This window comes from Macaca thibetana, chromosome 11 (assembly GCF_024542745.1).
Source record: "Macaca thibetana thibetana isolate TM-01 chromosome 11, ASM2454274v1, whole genome shotgun sequence".
Lineage (NCBI taxonomy): Eukaryota > Metazoa > Chordata > Mammalia > Primates > Cercopithecidae > Macaca > Macaca thibetana.
The window spans coordinates 27,476,979-27,495,979 of NC_065588.1; the positions used below are offsets into that span (position 1 = coordinate 27,476,979).

Consider the following 19,001-nt stretch of genomic DNA (forward strand, 5'->3'; position numbering starts at 1 on the left):
ACTAATTGATCTGCAGGACATTATAGGACCACAGCGGACAAGTACCACTCACCAGGTGGCCATCCATTTAGGAGAATAGGCTAGCTTTTTTTTTTTTTTTAAATTATATCCTTTCAATCAGGTTGTACTGCAAACTGGAAAACTGGTTTGAATATATTCTAAGGTTAAAACATAAACATCATTTTTCTGATGTTCACACCCATGCAGTTGGTTTGTGTTTTATCCTGAGTGCCATGCCCTTAGGATCAGCTAGGAAGAACCAACCTTAGTATGTACTGTGCAAGAGATCCAGGGCACCTGCTGATTTTAAGGCCATCTATAGTACACAGTCCAGTATGAGCAATACAAGCAAATCCACATCTTACCTTAAACATGCTCTAAAATATATATGCATGAGCCACCACACCCAGCCTCCTCCTTTTTTTTTTTTTTTTGAGACAGGGTCTTGCTCTGTCACTCAGGCTGGAGTGCAGTGGCATGAACCTGGCTCACTTCAGCCTCATCCTCCTATGCTCAGGGGATCCTCCTGCCTCAGCCTGCCAAGTAGCTGGGACTACAGGTGTGTGCCACCACACCCAGCTAACTATTTGTTTTTTGTAGAGATGGAGTCTCACTATGTTGCCCAGAATGGTCTCAAACTCCTGGGCTCAAGCAGTCCTCCTGCCCTGGCCTCCCAAAGTGCTTGGATTACAGGCATGAGCCCCTGGCACCTGGCCTTATTTTTCTGAATTAAAAAAGTAATATGTGTTAGTTGTAGAAAAGGAAAAGGTAAATTAAGAAAAATAGAAATGGCTTAACCATGTCTTTTATTTTCTGTATTCTGATGCTTTGATATCTGGGATTTGCTGACTTTGGAGGGACTGTCCCTCCTGGGATTAGCCAATACCTAGAGATAGTAAACAATTTGCCCTTGAATGTGCTTTTCAAATATAAACCAGTCCAGAGCCCACTACCCAACCATCTCTTTTATTGAGCTCATACAGTCTCGGCTACTATCCACCTAACCTAATCACCCCGGGGCCAGATACCAGATCCCTACGTAGGAACAGCCCCTGTTCCCCAGAGTCTGCTGAAATTATTCAAAGTAGACAATTCCAAGCTTGCTTAGCCTGCCTCACCTGTTCCTTCAGAAACCAGAATCAAGACTCTTGCCCTCAGTTCTCTCTCTTCCTCTGACTGACCCAGTGCTTCCCCTGTGGCACCTTCAGTGTTGTGGCACGCCCATTCCATGTGGGAACGGCGAGTAACAGTCTGTCTTTTCAGTGGCAATAAATGTCTCCTGATTGATTGACCCTACTTTATCTCAAATTTCTACTAATAAATTATATTGTAAAACTAAAGTGAACAAGATACCGTACAAAATTTAATATTTTTAGAGCATTTGCTATTTCATAAGTAATTTGAAAACATTGTATTTAAAGACAGCAGAGGACTCCATCAGATAATTGCACCCTAATTTTTTAGCCGTTCCCTTGTTAAAGCTGTTAGATTTGTTTTCAGGTTTATGCTGCTGAAGTATTTTTATTAATTTCTTTGTACAAAAGTCTTTATGTATGTCTTTAGTGATTTTAGGATAAGTTCAAAGAAATCGAATTGCTAAATCGAAGAACAGCATGTGTTTGTGCCCCTTGATGTAATTTTTCAAATTGCCTTTTGGAAACATTATACACGATGAGCATCCCTAATCTGAAAATCCAAAATCTGAAGTGCCAGAAAATCCTCAACTTTTTGAGTACTGGCATGACACCACAAGTGGAAAATTCCACACCTGACCTCATGTGACAGGTTGTGGTTAAAATGAAGTCAACGTCAATAAACTAGGCGTCGAAGGAACATACCTCAAAATAATAAGAGCCATCTATGACAGACCCGCAGCCAACATCATACTGAATAGGCAAAACCTGGAAGCATTCACCCTGAGAACTGGAACAAGGCAAGGATGCCCACTCTCACCACTCCTGTTCAACATAGTCCTGGGAGTTGTAGCCACAACAGTCAGGCAAGAGAAAGAAATAAAAGGCATCCAAATAGTAAATAGGAAAATAAGTCAAATTATCTCTCTCGGTGACAATATGATTGTCTATATGGAAAACCCTAAAGATTCTGCTAAAAGGCTCCTAAGCTGATAAATAACTTCAGTAAAGTTTCAGGATACAAAATAATTGTTAAAAAGTCAGTAGCATTTTCATACTGCTAAGCTGAGCACCAAATCAAGAGTGCAATCTCATTCACAATAGCCATTAATACCTAGGAATACAACTAACCAGGGAGGTGAAACATCTATACAAAGAGAATTACAAAACACTGCTCAAAGAAATCAGAGATGACACAAACAAATGGAAAAACATTCCATGCTCATGGATAGGAAGAATCGATACTGTTAAAATGGCCATACTGCCCAAGGTGGTTTACAGATTCAGTGCTATTTCTATCAAGCTACCAATGTTATTTTTCACAGAATTAGAAAAAAACTATCCCCAAATTAATATGGAACCAAAAAACCCGAACAGTCAGAGCAATCCTAAGCAAAAAGAACAAAGCCAGAAACATCACACTACCCGACTTCAAACTATACAAGGCAACAGTAACCAAAACAGCATGAGACTGGTACAAAAGCAGACATAGACCAATGGAACAGGTTAGAGAACCCAGAAGTAAAGCTGTACACCTATAACCATCTGATCTTCGACAAAGCTGACAATTACAAACAGTGGGGAAAGGAGTCCATACTCAATAAACTGTGCTAGGATAACTGGCTGGCTATATGCAGAACATTGAAAGTGGACCACTTCCTTTCACCAGATACAAAAATCAACTCACGGTGCATTAAAGACTTAAATGTAAAACCTAAAACTATTAAAAAAAAAAAAAAAAGCCTAGAAGAAAACCTAGAAAATACCATTCTGGATGTAGGCCTTGGCAAAGATTTCATAATGTAGTTTCCAAACGCAATTGCAACAAAAACAAAAATACGTAAGTGGGACCTAATTAAACTAAAGAGTTTCTACACAGCAAAAGGAAGTATTAAAAGAATAAACAGCCTACAGAATGGGAGAAAATATTTGAAAATGTTGCATCCAAAGAAGGTCAAATATCCAGAATCTATAAAGAACTTAACCAGCATAAAACAACCATATTTTAAAAATAGGCAAAGGACATAAACAGACACTTCTCAAAAGAAGACATACATGCAGCCAACAAACATGAAAAAATGCTCACCATCATGAATCATTACAGAAATGCAAATCAAAACCACAATGAGATACCATCTTATGAAAGTCAGAATGGCTATTATTAAAAAGTCAGAAAGTAACAGATGTTGGCAAGGTTGTGGAGAAAAGCGAACACTTACACACTGCCTATGGGAATGTAAATTAGTTCAGCCACTGTGGAAAGCGGTTTGGGGGTTTCTCAAAGAACTTAAAACAGAACTACCATCTGACCCAGCAATCCCAATTCTAGGTATACACCCAAAGTCATATAAATTGTTCTACCAAAAAGACACATGCATTCAAATGTTCATTGTAATACTGTTCACAATAGCAAATACAGGGAATCAACCTAGATGCTCATCAGTGGTGGACTGGACAAAGAAAATGTGGTACATACACACCAGGGAATGCTACACAGCCGTAAAAAGAATGCAGTCGTGCCCTTTGCAGCAACATGGGTGGAGCTGGAGGTTATTATCCTGGGCAAATTAACAGAGGAACAGAAAACTAAAAACTGTATGTTCTCACTTGTTAGTGGGAGCTAAACACTGAGTACACACAGACACAACAAGTGGAACAATAGACGTCGGGGCCTACTTTCTGAAGGCAGAAGGTGGGAGGAAGGGTGAGGGTTAAAAAATTACCTATTGGGCACTGTGCTCCCTACCTGGGTAATGAAATAATTTGTATACCAAACCCCAGCAACATGCAGTTTACACATATAACAAACCTGCACATATATCCCTTAAACCTAAATGAGATTTAAAAAAAAGAAAGAAAAAAAAATCAAAACCTTGTTTTGTGCAAAAATTACTTAAAATATTGTATGAAATTACCTTCATGTTTTGTGTATAAAGTGTATATGAAACATAAGTGACTTCCGTATTTACACTTGGTATGTTACTGGGTATCTGCAGATATTCCAAAATCCAAACAAAATCCAAATTCTGACACACTTCTAAACATTTCAGTTAAGGGATATTCAACCTGTACCAGTTTTCCTTCCTACTAGAAATGTATGAAATTATAAGGATGTCTTCTCACCCCTTCCCCTTCTGTAAGGCACCTTTGCCAGCTCAACAAATGATCGGTTTTATAATTCAGTAATTACTAGATTAGTAGTAATATGGTCAGCCCAAATTTTAAGGAATTAACTAGAGACATTGTGGAAACAAATCACTGTCTTGTGTATTTCAGCAGTAGGAAGTGAGGTTGACCTCTTTTATTTGAGCCTTATTGCCATTTCCAGACGTTATTTCTCGCTGTCATTTATTGTCTTCATTTTGGTTTTCTGTTTATTGCACTCTCCTCTTACACCTGCTTCTGCTTAGTCTTCTGCTGACCTTCAGGGTGCTGCGGCATCATATTCTTAGAGACATTTCCTCTCCTCCCCATCCCCTCATGTTACACTAGGCAACATGGATCTTCTCTTTTTTAACACACTCTGTCCTCACTTCACCGCAAACAGTGCTCCATAGACCTTTAATCAGCTGGAAATTCTTCACCTCTGAATCCCCAAGTCTGAATTTCTCACTGCAAACCACGGTTTCATATTTTTATGGCTCTCCCACTGACACCAAATTTCTTTGTCATCCTAATGTTATTTCCAAGCACTCCATCCATTTCCCATTTCCTTTTTTGGCTCCTTCTGTGTGTCTCTTGCTTTCCTGCCCAGCCTGTGATCTGTGATGCACCATTTGACTGTGATGTGATAGACACCACTTACCTGTTTATCTTTTTGAACTTCTACATACTTCCCTGGGAAGTTGCTGGCCTTGGGCAACCCAAAGCATTTATTTTCTCTGCTTCAGTTCTCCAGCTGTTATGTGATCATGGACAAAATCACATGCCAGCCGAGCTGTGTGTCCTTGGAATCTAGGATTGTGTGGTTTCCCCTTTATTATTTGGAATTCACGGAAACTAACAGTCTTAAAATAAAAATTCACAGAAAATGAGCCTAAATACATTTTAGTTTTTGGAGTCTGAGACAGTTATGCTGTGTCCCAGGGACTTCCACCTGGGTTCCTTTCTCACCATATGTGAGCCTTCGCTCCCCTAAGATGATTTAATCTTAAGAACCATCCTCAGTACTTCCCTTTTAGACATCTTGCTACTTCTGAGGCCGAGGCCAGAAGAATCAAATCCTTCTGTGATGTTTTAATATCCTATCTGTGATGTGATATTTTGGGCTCCTGACCCCTGCCTGAAATTTTTGGCCTTCTCTGTCCAGGCTTAGCAGCAGAGCCATATTTCTCCAACCAAGATGGAGAGGTTTTCAGTTATACAGCTTGGAGTATAGTCTTCATTACAGAAATAAACAGATGAGAGGCCATTCTGTTTAGGCAAAGATGGAATGCATTATGATGAAAGTTGTAGCTTTTGCTAGGAAGACTAATTCCAGAACTGATTTGCTAGGAGGGAGAACATCGTAAATGTTCCCCCTGCCTTGGTGAGGATTGGCCTCAGTAGTGAATAGGGCTGAGGCAGTCCTAGGTAACTACATTAGCTTCCTGCTACCTGGAGATAAAGCTCAGACCCCTCGGTGTTACATCCGAGGCCCTCCATGAACTAGTGCAATCTACCTTTCAAGCTTGATCTCACATCAGTTTTACATTGTGGCCAGCCATACTGATCTTGCTATCCCCCGATAGTCCATATGCCTTCTTTTCTCTGAGTTGCGTGTATGTCTTACAAAAGTAAGACGTGATACTTAGAAAAGTTTGGAACAATATAAGAAAGCAGAAAAGAGAAAAATCCTTTGGCTACTGAGATGAAACTCCTAGAAACATTTCATTGTGTGTGTGTTTTCTCTCACTTGCAGATGGCATTATTTTTGTTGTTTTTCCATAGTCTTTCGTCCTCCTTTTTAAAACTAAACATTACATAAGAATTTATTTTTTATTTCCATAGGGTTTGGGGGAACAGGTGGTGTTTGGTTACACGAATAATAAGTTCTTTAGTGGTGATTGCTGAAATCTTGGTGCACCCATCACCCGAGCAGTATATACTGTATCCGATGTGAGGATGAATTGAGCCCAGGAGGCAGAGGTTGCAGTGAGCTGAGATTGTGCTGCTGCACTCCAGCCTGGGTGACAGAGTGAGACCCTATTTTAAAAAAAGTACTAGCAGCAGTAAAATGTAAAAGAGAAAGAATTTAGCACTGAGAAGGGCACAGCATCATTTTTCTGGTATTCTTGACAAATGTGCACAATCTAAATTTAGTCATGAGGGAATATCAGACAAACTTAAGCTGGAGGACATTCTAGAAAATAACTTCCCAGTACCCTTCAAAAGTCTCAAGAAAGACAAAAGAAGCCTGAGGAACCATTACAGAGGAAAGGAAACAAAGGACAGGTGGCAGGTGCTAAATGCATTGTGTGATCCTGGACCAGCAAAGGACATTAGGACAATTGACAAAATTTGTATAAGGTCTGTAAATTAGATAATAATTGTATGCCAGTGTTAATTTCCTGATCTTGATGATTATGCTGGGGTTAAGACTGACATTATCATTTGGGGAATATTATTGAAGGGCATATGGGAATTCTTTACACTACCTTTGCCAACCTGAAATTATTTTAAGATAAAAAGGTTAACAGCTTTATAATTAAAAATAAAGCAACAACATTAACTCAATGTTGTTTACCTAACTGACACCTTAGGCATCTACATTGGCTCACCAACAATGTCCACACGTTTTTGCTGGGCTGCTTACTTAATTAGCATCAGTAAGCTTCTGGTTTTCAAACAGATTTCATGTACATTTTTTTATTTGATTCTGAAACAAACAAATGTGGTTTGTGGGAAATTTCCTCCATCTTAAAGAAACAGGGTTGGTTATGTTAAGTGATTTGTCCCAAAAAAAAAAAAAAAAAAAAAAAAAAAAAAAAAAAAAAAACCCAGTACTAACAAAGTAGTGGGTAGATGGGACCACAAAGATTTTCTGGGTTTGGACTCTCAGAAGTTAAAAAGGCCACTTTCATTTTTCAAGGAAGTAATTTAAACATTTACACAGAATAAATTATTTTTAACCAAAAGTTATTTACAAGATAATGAAAATGTACACAAACTTTAAGATATAGCACACTATTGGCCATGAAAGTAGGTAATGGAACAAAAGTTTTAAAGTTTTATGAAAATTGAAAAATTTCCCCAAACTGCCATGGCTTCTGTGAATGTGTGTGTGCATAGGTGCGTATATGCAATGTGTATTCTCTTTCAACCACAATGCCAGATTCCAAATTTGAACCCCTTTGTAACTATGAGCCTAAACCAAGTGGCTACTTGGCTTCCCTCGGTTATGACTTCCAAACAGCTGCTCATTTCCCATAGTTTATTTTCCTCCTTAAGGAATTGATACTAAATAGTAGACCTTTGAAATATTGCAAGATGGATTATCATCACCAGGGAGAGATGTAGAGCGGAGTGAGATTTAATGCTAATCTCATTTTAAGTAAAATCACAAACTTTCTTTGTAAAAAGGCAATCACAATATCTTCACTTAACCTAAATTCTGTGTTATTTTGTTGAGTGTTAAAGAACACATGTTACATTCACCACTGAGAAGTCACTCAATTTGGCGAGGAAAGACAATATGAAAACATTAAATCATATACCTCCACAATGAGTTATATAAAAGCAGGGCTGAACTTCAATTCCTAACACATGGTCTCATCTTCTGCAGATGTATATGTGGAGGCAGAAAGTCAAGCAAACTGGAAAGTTAAAAATGAAATTTTTACTCCTTAAATTATGAGTCACCTACTAACAAAAATAAGAATCTGCATCATGGAGATTATTTCCAAAGAACAGATCCTTTTAGCTAAAACTAACTAGTCTCACTAACCCATATTTTCCTTTTGCTTACAGAAAGCCCTCTGTTTTTAATATACTTCTACTGACATAGTCAGAGTCAATGGAACATAGCTAATTATAAGGCAGTATGCCCCACCCATTAAAGAACATGAAGACCTTTAAAGCTTCAGATTTTTATTTTGTCAAGAGAAGACTATTCTGCCTGCCTGGAGATAATTCACATTTTTTGTTTAAAGGTTAATAAGGAAGTAGGATAGAAACATGTGAAGATCATGCTTCCCAGAATGGGAGGCAAAAAAAAAAAAAAATCTTCATTTTATTTCTGTCTCTGAACTTATGTGAGGGAAAGAATGTGCTTGCAGAGTGTGTGTTGGAAGTAGGGGGAGTGGTTGGGGGTCTGCTATTATATATTCCAGGGTATGCTGTGGTTTAACGGGAGTGAATTTTTCCTTTTGATTTGTCATTTGATGAAATAAATTCCCTGCACTTTTCTGTAGAGACAGATGGTAATCTGTCATTCAAAATCCAGTAGAATGAAGTCTAGAAGCTGAAGCCGTATTTGATCTCATGTGGTATGTGGTGATCCTGAACTGGTCCCATTTAGAGAATCCAGGCCTAGAAGTAAGTCTTGGGATGTTGCAGACTGGAAACTTAATTCCCAAGTGCGCCATGGTCACTGGTAAAATTATTCTCCCCACTTCTTTATCATGAGATCTATTATTCCTGTGAAGATGGTAAAAATAATGTGTGTTGTTTAAAGAAGAAAGATAAGACATTGATCTGTGAAAGAGGTAGAACATGAATTCCTTAGAAGTCCCTGTGTGTCCTTCATGGTCACACCCCCTTTCTTTTCCCGAAGAGAACCACTGTTCTGACTTTTGTCTTAACTAGCCCCTTGCTTTCTGTATAGGGAGATATCTGTATACACAAACGAACAAACAAACAAACAAAAAAGCTCTGAAAAAACCCAGGTATTCCTAAAATTGATTAGTTTTACTTTTTTTTTTTTTAGTTGTTTTTGAACTTTATATAAATTTTTAAAAACATGCAATGTGTTTTTGACAGTGACTTTTTTGCCCTCAGCATTATGGTTTTTCATTGTTGTTGTTGTCGTTGTTGTTTGTTTTAGAAGACAGGGTCTCACTCTGTCACCCAGGCTGGAGTGCAGCACGCTCACTGTAACCCTCAACTCCTGGACTCAGGCAATCCTCCCACCTCAGCCTCCTGAGTAGCTGGGACTATATGTACGCACCACCGTGCTTGGCTAGTTTTAAAATTTTTTTGTAGAGACAGCGTCTCGCTATGTTGCCCAGACTGGTCTCAAACTTCTGGCCTTACGTGGTCCTCTTACCTTGGCCTTCCAAGTCTTCATACTGGAATTACAGGTATGAGCCACTGCACCTGGCCAGCATTATGTTATTTAATTCATTCATGTTGAGTATAGCTGGGCTTCATTCATTTTTGCTGCTGTTAGTATTCCATTCAGTAACTAAGCAATGTACCCATTTTACTGATGAAAATTTAAAGTTTCCAGTTTTCTCAGGTTTTTGTGGTTGTTGTTCAATTACAAGCAATGTTGCTAATGCATTTCTTATACACCTGTCAGCTAATACACAGTAAGAGTTTTTCCATATGCCTAGGAGGGCAATGCCAAGTCATATATTATATATGTGTTCACCTTTATTAGGTAATGTAAAACTGGTTTCCAAAGTGGCTGTAGCAACTTACATTCCTGCCAGCAGAGCATGAGCTTTTCCATTGCTCCACGTCCTCACCAACACTTGATATCATCAAATTTTTCAATTGTAGCCATCATATATTAGTATATCATTACAGTTTCCTTAGGATTTTCCTGGTTACCAATGAGATTGAGTATCTTTCATCCATGTGTTGACAACCAGAATTTCTTTTATGAATGCCTATTCAAGTATTTTATCCAGTTTTCTATTGAGTCATTGGTCTTTTTCTTAAGGATTCAAAGCCATTCTTTATATAATCTGAATACTAACCCTTTGTTGTTTATATGTCTAACAAACATCTTTTCCTAGTTTGTAGCTTGTGGTTTCATTCTCTTTGTAGTGTCTTTTGATCAACATTAACTTAAAGATTGTCACATTTAACAATCTTTTCCTTTATTGTTTTTACATTTTATGTCTTGGGAATTTCTTTCTATGAAATAAAAATACTCTCCCTCCTTTAGAGTTGTCTTAGTCCATTGCTGCTGTTATGACAAAACACCTTAGGCTGGGTAATTTATAAACAACCAGTTGTTATTTCTGACAATTCTAGAGGCTGGGAAGTCCAAGATCAAGGCACGGGCAAGTTCACTGTCTGGTGAGGGCTGCTCCTTCTGCTTCTACGATGGTATCTTCTTGCTGCATCCTCACTTGGCAGAAGAGGCAAAGGAATGGAAGGGACAAACTTGTCCTCTCAGCCCTTTTACGGTGGCACTAATCCCATCTGTGAGGGTGGAGTGTGCATGACCTAATCACCTCCTAGTGGCTCCACCTTTTAATATTGTTGAACTGGGAATTAAGTTTCCACATGAATTTTGGAGGAACACAAACACTCAAACCATGGCAAAAGTTTCTCTATTCTATTTTTGTTTTTTACATTTAGGTTCAAATTCAACTGAATTTGTTTTTGTATTTGGTGTAACACAGGGAGTCCGGTTTCATCTTTTCCATAGAGAAAACCAATTGATCCCAGACCATTTACTAAAAAGTGATTTTTTTCTCCCACATTGATCTGAAATACCACCTTTGATATTTAGCAGATATCCGTATTACATGTCTGGGCTTTTTGTTCTCTTCCATTCATCTATCTATCCTCATGCCAGTACTACACTGTCTTAATTCCTGTGTCTTTACAAGTCTTGATATCTGATAGGGCCAGTGTTCCCACCTTTTCCTTGGTTATTCAGGACCCATTGTTCTTCTGTATATAGTTTGCATAGTTGTATATTCCACTTGAGAGGTTCCACCAAAAAATTAAGTATTTTGAGAGGAATTGCACATCTATTTTAGGGTACTTTACATCTTTAGTATATTGAAGCCTCCAATTCAAAAGCCTGGCATATCTTTCCGTTAATTTGGATCTTTCAAAATATTTTAAATAAAGTTTTAGTTTTTTCCATAAAGACCTTATACATTTATTAGATTTATTCTTTAGATAGTCTGTATTTTTGAGATTATTATAAATTCTATCTTTTAAATATCATTTTCTTACCATTTGTTACTTTGGATAGAAAGGCAATTGATTTTTACATATTGATTTATATACAGCCAACTTGCTATATCCTCTAACTTTAATGATTTATATATTGATTATTTTGAATTTTCTATGTAGTCAATTATATCATTTCTCAATAAGAGCAAAACAATTTTATTTCTTAATTTTATATTTCATTTTTCTTTTTCTTGCCTTACCCTACTGTGAGCTCCTCTAATATAGAATTAAGTAAGGGTGTTCTTGTTTCTGATCTTAAAAAGAACACTTTCAATATTTCTTCATTAGTATTTCTACATTTACTGAGATGATGTATAGTTTTTCATTTATTTGTTATTGTAGTAAATTATATTCATTAGTTACTAATATGAAGGTACTCCTGCATCCCTAGGATGAAACTGTCTTAGTCATGATGGATGGTTATTTTTACACATTTCTGGATTTTGTTTGATAATGTTTTATTGAGATTTTTGGATTTTTGTTTGTGAATGAGATTGGCCTGTAATTTTCCTTTTGTACTGTCATTGTCAGGTTTTCATATCAAAATTATGTAAGCCTCCTTGACAAAGAAAAGTTGAGGGTCAAGGTAGTCCCTCTTTTTTCATATAGTGGAATAGTTTGTGTAAGGAAGGATATAGGAATATTCGGGTTTTTATTTCTCTTTGTTTCAATTTAGGTAAGTTAAAATTCTATAGAAAATGCTCCATCTAAATTTTTTAATATTTAGCATGATTTTTAATGATATTTTATTATCTTTTAAATTTCTTGTGCATGTAAATAATGACCCCAAATTTTTTATTTTTTTGTACATTTTTTTCTTTGAAAAATCTTGCCATAAAGTTGTTAGAGCTTCCAATCATTTGAAAGAAACTTTGTTTAGCTTTTTTGATCTACACTCTTATATGTTTATATTCTATTTCATTATTTCTGGTCTTATTTTTATGATTTTCTTTCTTCTAGTTCTTTGGATTTATTTTACTGATCTTTTTCTGATTTCTTAAATTATTTACTTATTAAATTTCAATTTTTCTTTTTTTAAACATTGTTAAAATTTCACTCTAATGCTTATGCATCTCTACACATTTTTGTGTATGACATTTTATTAATATTTAATTGCAAATATTTTGTCATTTTACATTTGAATTTCCTCTTATCCCATAAATTATTTGTGGGATTCTTGATTTACAAAGATATAGGGATTTTCTGGTTATCTTTTTGTTACTAACTTTCAACACAATTACACTGAAGTCAGAAAATATTTTATGTATGGTATCAATTTGTCAAAATCTTTGAGACTGATTTTTGGTCCAGTATATTGTCAGTCTTTATAAATGCTCCATAGTTGGCCAAAAACAATGAACACTGGTGTTTCAAGCTGCTAGGCATAGTGCTCCATATATGTGTGTTATATGAAGCTTGCCGATTGTGCTAGATAAATCTTCTATATCATTATTTTTACTACTTGATCTATCAGTTATTGTCAAAGATGTGTTAAAAATCTTCCACTATTGTAGACTTATTACATTCTCCTTGTAAATATTGTTACATATTTTCAATCTGTGTTATTGGGTACAAATTACCTTAAACTTTTTATATGCATATTAATGTGAGAAATATAGTTAATTACAGAGGCTCAAATTTAGACTATAGGTTATTTTGGTTCAGTGATTCTGATTTTTATATTTTGTAAAACATTTAATAAACCTCACTTGAGACAACAAGGATTTTTTAAAATCACACTTAGCAATTCAGAGTTAAAAATATTGGTGTCTCTTGACCTTGTTAACCCATTTCTGGGATACTGTCCAAAATAACCAGAAGCAGATAAAAAGCTTTATGTACCAAAATACATATTTGTACTGGCAAATAAAATAAAATTAAATGTCGGTTCTAACAATAGGAGAGTGGTTAAATAACTGGACATAGCTATGTGATAATGTATTATACATCCATTAGAGTCATTTATAAAGAATTTATAATAAAACTGGAAAGTTATTATGTCACAATGATGCATAAATCTGACTACAGTCAGTCCCTCTTACCCATGGGGGATATGTTCTGAGACTCCCCAGTGGATGCCTGAAACTGCAGATAATACCAACCTCTACATATATGAATTTTTCCTACACATACATACCTATGATAAAAGTTTAATTTATAAATTTAGCATAGTAAGAGATTAACTACAATAATTAATAATAAAATAGAACAATTATAACAATGTGCCAGAATCATTACTCTTGTGCTTTGGGGCCACTATTAAGCAAAATAAGGGTTCTTTGAACACCAGCATTGTGGTACTGCAACAGTGGCTCTAATAACCTAGCCAGCCACTAAGCAACTCACGGGCAGGTGACATATACAGCGTGGATATGCTAGATAGAGGGATGACCTGTGGTGTGAGATTTCATCATGCTACTCAGAACCATGTGCAGTTGATAACTTATGAATGATTTATTTCTGGAATTTTCCACTTAATATTTTCAGACCAAAGTTGTGCATAACTGAAACCACAGAAAGCAAACTGCAGATAAGAGGGGACTACTGTATACTGTATGATTTCAATTACCTTAATGATAACTATAGAAAAAAATTCTAGGAAGAAGTATCTCAAAAGCATTGTAACATTAATTGATGTAACATTGGGGGAAAAATGGTTTTTCCCGCTTCCTTTCTATTTTTCTGTGTTTTCTGCATTTTCTACCATATTCAAATTTCTTTTACAATATAGGAGGAAAGCCTTAAAAGCATGAACTAAGAAATGCTTATTTAATTAATACTTGAGTGTACACAATTAGTCTTTCATTCTATATTATGTTGGTTTTGACTGATATATATATATAATATGTGTGTGTATATATATAGTGTGTATATACAGATATAATATGTGTGTATATATATTATATATATATATACACATTTTTTTTGAGACAGAGTCTTGCTCTGTTGCCCAGGCTGGAGTACAGTAGCATGATCTCAGCTCACTGCAACCTCTACCTCCCAGGTTCAAGGGATTCTCCTGCCTCAGCCACCTGAGTAGCTGGGATTACAGATGCCCACATTGCGCCTGGCTCATTTTTGTACGTTAATAGAGATGGCGTTTCGCTGTGTTGGGCAGACTGGTCTTTATCTCCTGACCTCAGGTGATCCACCCGCCTCAGCCTCACAAAGTGCTGGGATTACAGGCATGAGCCACCGCGCCTGGCCTTAGCTGGTATTTTTTAAATATCAAGATAGAAAAGTCATTTAAAATGTGTGATATGGATATGTACAAAGTAAAAGTTAATGTTTAAAATAAATGTCTTGTTGTACTCTGCTGCCCGTAGGTAAAGTGTTGAGAGAGGAGAACCAGCGCATTGCTCCTGTGGTTTCCAGCCGCGTGAGTCCAAGGACAGGACCAACAGCTATGGGGTCCTTCATCTCACACATGACAGAGTTTCCACGAAAACGCAAAGCAAGTGATTCAGACCCATCCCAGTAAGTGACTTTGTTCCTCTAACCCAGTGAGAGCTTTGACTCTAGGGAGAAGAGGAAAATATTCCTTTTAAAATCTTTAATTTTAATTCCAAGTTCATGGTAACATTTGGAGACAGGAGAGTACTTATCTACCCAACTGCTACCTTTGTCAATGACTGACTTGGAACTTTTCCATCCAGCTCTGAAGAAAGGTATCTAGAAGAGTCAGCTGGAGTCTGAAAGAGACATAGGAACATGACTTTTATTTGGTTAATGTTTATGGTCATGGCAAGATACTTGCCTTCCTTACTGAAATCCTTATAAACATGAGGAGAACACCTTGGATGTTTGACTTAAAATAATAATGACTACTTCTCACCTTACTCATCATGTATAGAATAACCAACCCTTGGTTATCTGTAGTCAGTTTAATCATATAAAACTCGTGCTTTCCATATTTATTAAGTCAAATTGATAATAAAGTCAATGTTAAGAATACCCACTGTCTCCTTATTTATTTTTGTTACCCCTGCAGCTTCAGTCCTAAATATTCTTTAATGACTTCCCCAAAGCTGGAGCTTATATGGTGAAAACATCAGGGCAAGCCAGGTACAGTGGCACACGCCTGCAGTACTAGCTACGCGGGAGGCTGAGGTAGGTTCATTTGAGCCCAGATGTTTGAGACCAGCAAGACCCCATCTCTAAATAAATAGGTATAAAATTTAGAAAATATTAAGGAAAAATAAAGATAGCCATCTAGAGCAACTCATCATAGGCTGGTACTTTACATAAATTTGAGAGTTGATGACAGTTCTCCATCATGAATGAAGGGAAAAATCCTGCGTTGGGAGTTGGAGGTCAAGATAAGGACATAATAAAACATCCTGGCTCTTTTTTGTTGTTGTTGTTGGGGGATGATATTCAGCTCTTATTTACAAAGTGGGCACATGCTAGCTCTTTTTAACTCAGTTCTTCCCAATACACTTTATAATTTAGCTTCAGTTCCCAAGACAATAGAGTAAATACTAAAGCACTTCCTACGCCACATATAAAGGATTGGAAGGTTTTCTACTGTTTTTGGTTGTCTCTATTCCCTTAGTCTCTTCCATTAACATGGATGCTTCTGAAAACTATAGTTGATAAAGTGACAGTCTTTTTAGACTCTCTAGCTGTTTTCTATCCTAAATTATCAGTCAATAGCCCCCACTTAACTTGAGCTAAAAGTGACTGTTAGTTCTTTTTATTTGCTTCCTTATTCAGAATCATAAGCACCACTGTTCTTTCTCGGTGTCTAAATATGATTTCAGCAATTGAAGTGGGAACAGTGAATATAGAGGTAGCCCAGCTTCGTGCCACATGGCGGGGCACAGATGAGACCTTGCAGTGGTTTGGGGGTGAAATGGAAAGTGGGGTCAGTGCTAGCAAAAATGTAAGAAACATGCAAAGTACTGACAGTACCGACATTTTTTTGTCAGCAAGCAACACTGAAGATTATTTAGATAACTATTCACATTTTAGAAGAGGAAGAAGCTAGAACTCAGAAATGTCAAGCAGTTTGCCCAGCATCACACAGCTTGTTAGAATGCCTGATTCCAGATGTGGTATTTTCTCCACTTCACCCAGCTTCCTGTCACTGGGTAGCTGGACAGAGTGGGCTGCTTTCTCCACTTGAGGACAGGCTTGCTGTCCATTCCCAGAACATCTGGGTAGGGGGTGACCCAAGGCCTCCTTCCTTCCAGGTCAGGAATCATGACAGAAAAAGTGGTGGAAAAGATTTCTGAGAATCCCCTTACCTATCTTCTTTCAACAAGGATAGAAATATCAGCCTCCAGTGGCAGCAGGTAAGTCCTGGACCGTTTTTGACATACTCCCTCCCCTACTTGAAGAGGGCATAGAGTGGCAGTGAAAACGTAATACATGTCCCGCTGATTTGCTCATCATCTATCCCAGAGCTTCTCCTTTCTGCCCCAATCCTTCCTTTATCCTACCAGTTTCTGTTCCCTTTAATGAAATTATGGATGTCAAAGTACGTGGTGCTGACTATATAGTGTCCTTCCCCAGGACTCAGTGCAGGAAAGCCAGTCAATAGGTGAGGCTGATTTCACTCACGTAGCCTCAGAGTGCTGGATATTTTTAAAAACGAAGAATATGTGAGAATGTCCACCCTTTCTGTGGCACTGTTGGTTTTGAATGGAGAGCTGGTTCTTTTTTTTTTTTTTTTTTTTTGAGACAGAGTCTCACTCTGTCGCCAGGCTGGAGTGCAGTGGCGCAGCCTTGGCTCACTGCAACCTCTGCCTCCTGGGTTGAAGTGATTCTCCTGCCTCAGCCTCCCGAGTAACTGGGACTACATGCGCCCGCCACCACGCCCGGCTAATTTTTGTATTTTTAGTAGACATGGGGTTTCACCATGTTGGCCAGGATGGTCTTAATCTCAACTTCATGATCCACCCGCCTCGGCCTCCCAAAGTGCTGGGATTATAGGCATGAGCCACCGCACCTGGCTGGAGAGCTGGTTCTTTAAAAGGGTCTTTGATGAATCTGTGGAATGTAGTCATTAAACATTTATTGGGTTGCTACTATGTGACAGTCAGTAGACTAGGAGAGAGAGAGACACAAAGGTACAGGAAACTTGTGCAAGTGGAAAAGATACAAACAATTATTTTACATCATCATAACTGCTATAATAGAGACCCTGGGTACTATGTCAGCAAATAAAGTTAGGCATTTAAGTAAGATTTAAATGCTTCCTGGAAAAGTTGACTTAAGCTAAGTTTTAAATGAAAAATAGAAATAAGTCTACAGCCAGGTGTGATAGCTCATGCCTGTAATCCTAGCACTTTGGGAGGCAGAGGTGGGAAGATCACTTGAGCCGAGAAGTTCGAGGCTGCAGTGAGCTATGGTCACGCCACTGCATTCCAGACTGGGTGACAGAGTGAGACCCTATCTCTATAAAAATATATTTAAAAACAGAAAAGAAGAAGTGAGTCTACAGAGCAGGAGTGGAAAAGATATTTTAGGTGGAAAGAACAACCGTGCAGGCATACAGGTATGTAGTTGCACACTCCTGATCAGGAAATGAGTGGTTGTCACCATAGAGCAGAGGGTGCACTTAGAGGGAGGTGAGCTATGAGATTTGAGGGATAAACACGAACTGAGTCATGAAAGATCTGCTGAACTGAAGAATCTGAAAACTGTCTTGAATGCAGTAGGAAAATGAAGAATTCTAAGCATGAGAAGAACTTGATCAGATTTATATTTTTTAAAGAATTGATTGCCTCTGCACTTTTTCACTTTTTTATTATGGTAGATACACACACACACATATATGCGCAAACACATATATATAAATAACATTAAATTTGCCATTTGAACCACTATTAAGTGTACAATTAATTGGCATCAATTATAGTCAGTATTATAGACCATCACCTCTATTTCTAAAACTTTTGAATCACCCCAAAGAAAAACTCTGTGCCCATAAACAACAGCGTTCCCATTCTCCTCTCTCCCGATCCCCTGCTAACCTCTAGTGCATTTTCTGGCTCTATGAATTTGCTTATTCTAGATATTTCACATAAGTGGGAGTCCGAGGCAGGTGGATTGCCTCAGCTTAGGAGTTTGCAACCAGCTTGTGCAACATGGTGAAACCCTGTCTCTACTAAAATACAAAAAATTAGCCAGGTGTGGTGGCAGGTGCCTGTAGTCCCAGCTACTTGGGAAGCTGAAGCAGGAGAATTGCTTAAATCCAGGAGGCAGAGGTTGCAGTGAGCCAAGATCGTGCCACCGCACTCCAGCCTGGGCGGCAGAGCGAGGCTCCATCTCAAAAAAAAAAAACAAAGTGGAATTATATGATGTTTGTTCTTTTGTCTGACTTATTTCACTTAGCATAATGTCTTCAAGTTTCATCCATATTATAGCATGTGTCAGAATTTCATTGCTGTTTATGGCTGAATAATATTCCACTGTGTATATATACCATATTTGATCTATCCAGTCCTCTGTTGATGGGTTATTTCCACTTTTTGGCTATTGTGAATAATGCTGCCATGAACACTGATGTACAAATACCTGCCTTAGTCCTTGCTTTCCATTATTTTGGATATATGCCTAGGAGAGAGTTGCTGGGTTATGTGATAATTCTGTTCAGTTTTTGAGGAACTGCTATACTGTTTTCCACGGTGACTGCATCACGTTACATTCCCATGAGTAGTGTACAAGAGTTCCATTTTCTTCACATCCTCACTGATCCTTATTATTTTCAATTGCGTGATTATAGCCATCCTGGTAGGT

General features: G+C 37.6%; 1 protein-coding gene across 5 annotated transcripts in view; it reads left to right on the plus strand.

Annotated features, from left to right (window-relative positions):
* BMAL2 (basic helix-loop-helix ARNT like 2) overlaps nucleotides 1-19,001 on the plus strand; it is a 75,272-nt gene that overhangs the window by 15,265 nt on the left and 41,006 nt on the right. For 4 of the 5 annotated variants that reach the window (XM_050746709.1, XM_050746708.1, XM_050746710.1 and 1 more), the window contains exons 2-3: nucleotides 14,582-14,732; nucleotides 16,451-16,552. In XM_050746709.1, coding sequence (XP_050602666.1) covers nucleotides 14,582-14,732; nucleotides 16,451-16,552 — 253 coding nt within the window. The remainder of the gene's footprint in view (nucleotides 1-14,581; nucleotides 14,733-16,450; nucleotides 16,553-19,001) is intronic. The other variant, XM_050746712.1, reaches the window with a different exon arrangement.